This window comes from Cherax quadricarinatus, chromosome 9, assembly GCF_038502225.1.
Source record: "Cherax quadricarinatus isolate ZL_2023a chromosome 9, ASM3850222v1, whole genome shotgun sequence".
NCBI lineage: Eukaryota > Metazoa > Arthropoda > Malacostraca > Decapoda > Parastacidae > Cherax > Cherax quadricarinatus.
Window position 1 is genome coordinate 40,986,145 of NC_091300.1, and position 4,346 is coordinate 40,990,490.

At 45.5% G+C, this 4,346-nt stretch overlaps 1 protein-coding gene across 1 annotated transcript; it reads right to left on the reverse strand.

The window, feature by feature from the left end:
• Positions 1-1,238: 1,238 nt before the first annotated feature.
• On the reverse strand, positions 1,239-3,321 carry LOC128685997 (uncharacterized). Its single transcript, XM_053772631.2, has one exon. The coding sequence runs from the start codon at positions 2,351-2,353 to the stop codon at positions 1,472-1,474; it is 882 nt and encodes a 293-aa protein (XP_053628606.2). The 5' UTR covers positions 2,354-3,321; the 3' UTR covers positions 1,239-1,471.
• Between the last annotated feature and the right edge of the window lie 1,025 nt (positions 3,322-4,346).

Consider the following 4,346-nt stretch of genomic DNA (forward strand, 5'->3'; position numbering starts at 1 on the left):
AAATGTCCAACATCTGGGTATCTTTATTATAGGCGTTTCGCCATCCAGTGGCTTTATCAATACAAATTCAATGACATAACTGGAAGATAAGAACTATATACAAAAAATGAGGTAATCAAGTTAATCTCCAGGGTTTATTACCTGGACCTCAGCAATGAGGTAATCAGTCCCTCAGCCTTGGAATTGGAGCTCTTCACACAAATTCTAAAACCGAGGGACTGATTACCTCATCTTTTGTATATAGTTCTTATCTTCCAGTTATGTCACTGAATCTGTAGTGATAAACCCAATGGATGGCGAAACGTCTTCAATAAAGATACCCAGATGTTGAACATGTGTCTAATTTTCTTCAGAATATCTTCTGTTTTCTTGAACCTTTTTACCACTACCAAGATTCTTGTTCTCATCCTCAATACCTAGCACTTCATCACATCACTTTAGGATATCAACAGTACTGTACAACTAGTCTCTCCCAGAAACCAACTCCTAACTGTTACGTAGTTATTTTTCAATATTTATTTAGGTTTAATTTTTTTACTCATAACTCCCTTCACTCAGCACGGTATTATCGTATAAATTTTGTATTCTCTATATATTTAAATATTTACTAATTTGTTTTCTGATCAGGCTGGTGTTTACCAGTAATTGTATTCTCTATATATACATAACATTTCTCTTGAGATTCCTATTATTATTGTTTATCTATAAGTAAAGTGGTCTGTGTCACACTCACATTATAATAGTTCACTGTCACTATGCTTTTCTGAATCCTAACAGACTTAGAATTTCGAAAGAGATTGTCATCACCTAAAGTAAACTAAAGATGCCTACAACCTGCTGGACAAACAACGGTGCCATGAGTGTGTGATCTGCTGTAAGTGATGTCATTTAAAACTAATTAAAGGTTTTCATTAAGAGTGGAGAGTGAATTCATTAAATAATTGTTCAGACTTAAAAATTAAATATTTCATATCTACTTTACTTACTGTGTAAAATAATTACCTCTACAAAAGGTCATCCCAAGTTCTTAACACACATTAATATGTTTATGTTTAGGCTATAATATAAAATAAAGGCATCGTTTCTGTACTTTCTCCCCGATCATTTATTCTGTTGAATTATTATTATTATTATAATCAAAAAGAAGCGCTAAGCCACAAGGACTATACAGCGCTGCATATTCTGTTGAAGATTATCACTGAACTAATGTTTTCTTTTTTACACTAAGGCAGAGTGGAAGACAGCTGAGGATCAAGTTGAATATTCAATTTGCAAAACTTAAAAACGAATGCAAGATGCGTACTCAGTAATTATTTTTTGTTTACCGCACCGGCCGTGTTCCGCCAAGGCAGTTAGTAATGTATCCGTGGAGAAGGGGTTATTAGCCCCTTGCTCCCAGCATTTTAATCGCCTCTTACCATAAACATGGCTTACAGTGGAACGATTCTTCTCCAAGGGAGGTTCATGGGGACTAATTAAAAAGACAATTGACAAAGGAGTAACTCACCTTTTCTCTGAGGAGTTCCCTGATCTTGCCGGCCTGATCCCGGAACCTCTGCAGGGAGAGCTCTAGCTCTAGGCATCTTTCTTGCCAGTTGACCACTTCGTCCCCGCCCCATACCATGGGTCCGGGACCCAGACCATCGTCGTCGTCAGTAAGGAGGTCTGCCACACCATCCACCTCCCCTGCCAACTCCGACAGGACGGAGGGCAGGGAGGAGCGGTGACCTGAGGAAGCGAGGGAGTCAGTCATAGTGGAGAGTTGGGAGTATCTTGCTGACACATTGTGAGAGTTGAGACACGAGCCAGGGGAGCCCGGGGTAGGTGTCACGTCGCCGTTGTTGCCAACGCCGTATGAATCCTCGTCATCTTCGTCATCCAGGCGACCTGAACTAAAGCGGCCAGAGCCGCCACTGAGGGTGGAGAGGCGAGCCATGTCGAGGGCCACCTCGGCCGAGAACCTGGGGTCTAAGTGGCAGCCAGAACCCAGGGTGGAATAGAGGGAAGGCTGACGACCACCCGGAAAATGCGGATTTGCTCCCTGGGGCGTCGGATCCCCAGGAGTTCCTGGGGAAGGTGGGCAGTAGGACGCACGAGGAGCTGGCTCTGGTGGAGGGTCATGACCCGGGTCATCTTCCTCGCCAAACTCATTAGGAGTTACCGCAGCCTCTTCCGTCCACGCGTCGACGTTGAACAGCTGCGACAGTCGCCTTTCCGAGAAAAAGAACCTCGAATCTGAGAGTCTATGGGCTGCAAGGGTCATTTCGTGGGTGTAAGGATTGGACTGAATGACATGCGAGTAAGGGCGCGGGTAACCCCCTCCCTGGTTAGTGGGATCGTCGCCTTCTGCCATAGTGGATGTCCTGCGTACGCTCTGTAACTTCTTGCAAGAGATGTTTACCCGAAAAAAGTAAAGTGGTTTTCTTACTCAGTGCACTTCCACGTCCATTCCATCACATATAACAACACAGCACAACCAGAGCCTCTCTTGCACCACACACTGTATTTTGGTCGGTTCCTCACTAGTATTCAGCAGTGCGCCTCAACCCCCGCACTCTCACACTTGGCACAGAGGGAGATGGCTCACTCCTGTAGTCGCAGGCAGAGCCTTTGTAGTGGAGCTCACGCCCCTAGCTAGCTCCACACGCCCCACGAGCGGCCTGTGGAGCCCAGATCGACCTGCCTCCACCACGTCTCCGCCACCTGCAAGAGAGAAACAAAAACAAATTGTAACTCGATAATAATACTTGTCATAGACTTAACACGCTATGAGTCAACAAGCACAATAATCCCTTTGAAAATACAGACACTCTGAAAATACGATGCCAGATATGGGAAATGCGTAAGGAATGAGCAAGAGTGAAGGGAAGACAAGGCCACTGCAAATCCTATTAAAATTATTATTATAATAAAAAAGAAGCGCTAAACTACAAGGGCTATACAGCCTCAGGCAATCTCCCTGTTTCGATAGATGTATTGAATACTGTTGTTAGGGGTACACACAGCGCCTCTGCTCCCTCTCTCAGGACCCATGGGGAGATGTTATCCCTCCCACTGCCTTTGAGGTATCTAGCTCACTCAGAAGCCTCTTCACTTCTTCCTTGGTTGTGTGTACTGTGTCCAGCACCTGGTGGTGTACCCCGACTCTCCGTCTTTCTGGAGCCCCTTCTGTCTCCTCTGTGAACACTTCTTTGAATCTCTTGAGTTCCTCACATACTTCACGGTCATTTCTTGTTGTCTCTCCTCCTTCCTTCCTTAGCCTAATTACTTGGTCCTTGACTGTTGTTTTCCTCCTGATGTGGCTGTATAACAGCTTCGGGTCAGATTTGGCTTTTGCCGCTATGTCGTTTTCATATTGTCGTTGGGCCTCCCTTCTTATCTGTGCATATTCATTTCTGGCTCTACGACTGCTCTCCTTATTCTCCTGGGTCTTTTGCCTTCTATATTTCTTCCATTCCCTAGCACACTTGGTTTTTGCCTCCCTGCATCTTTGGGTGAATCATGGGCTCATCCTGGCTTTTTCATTATTCCTGTTACCCTTGGGTACAAACCTCTCCTCAGCCTCCTTGCACATTGTTGTTACATATTCCATTATCTCATTAACTGGTTTCCCTGCCAGTTCTCTGTCCCACTGAACCTCGTTCACGAAGTTCCTCATTCCCGTGTAGTCCCCTTTCTTGTAGTTTGGCTTCATTCACCCTGGCCTTCCTGCTTCCTCCTCCACTTGTAGCTCTACTGTGTATTCGAAGCTTAAAACCCCAAGGGGTCTTTCATATGTGATGTCCTCAATATCTGAATTACTCAAGGTGAATACTAGGTCCAGTCTTGCTGGTTTATCCTCTCCTCTCTCTCTCGTAGTGTCCCTTACGTGTTGGTACATGAAGTTTTCCAGTACAACCTCCATCATCTTAGCCCTCCATGTATCTTGGCCCCCATGTGGCTCCAAGTTCTCCCAATCAATTTCCTTGTGGTTAAAGTCACCCATGATCAGGAGCTTTGCCCTGCATGCTTGAGCCCTTCTGACCACTGCAGCCAGTGTGTCAACCAACGCTCTACTGCTCTCATCACACTCTTGCCTTGGCCTCCTGCTGTTCTGTGGTGGGTTATACATCACTGCAATTACCACTTTGGGATCTCCAGACTGAAGCGTTCCCGCTATGTAATCGCTTGCTTCTCCGCTGTCTCCTCTCTCCTCTCTCGTCAAAATTCCATCGGTTTTTGAGCAGCAGTGCCACTCCTCCACCCCCTGTTCCCTCTGTCTTTCCTCAGGAACTGGTATCCCGTGTAGGTAGGTAGGTAGGTAGGTAGGTAGGTGTGTGTGTACACTCACCTAGTTGAGGTTGCAG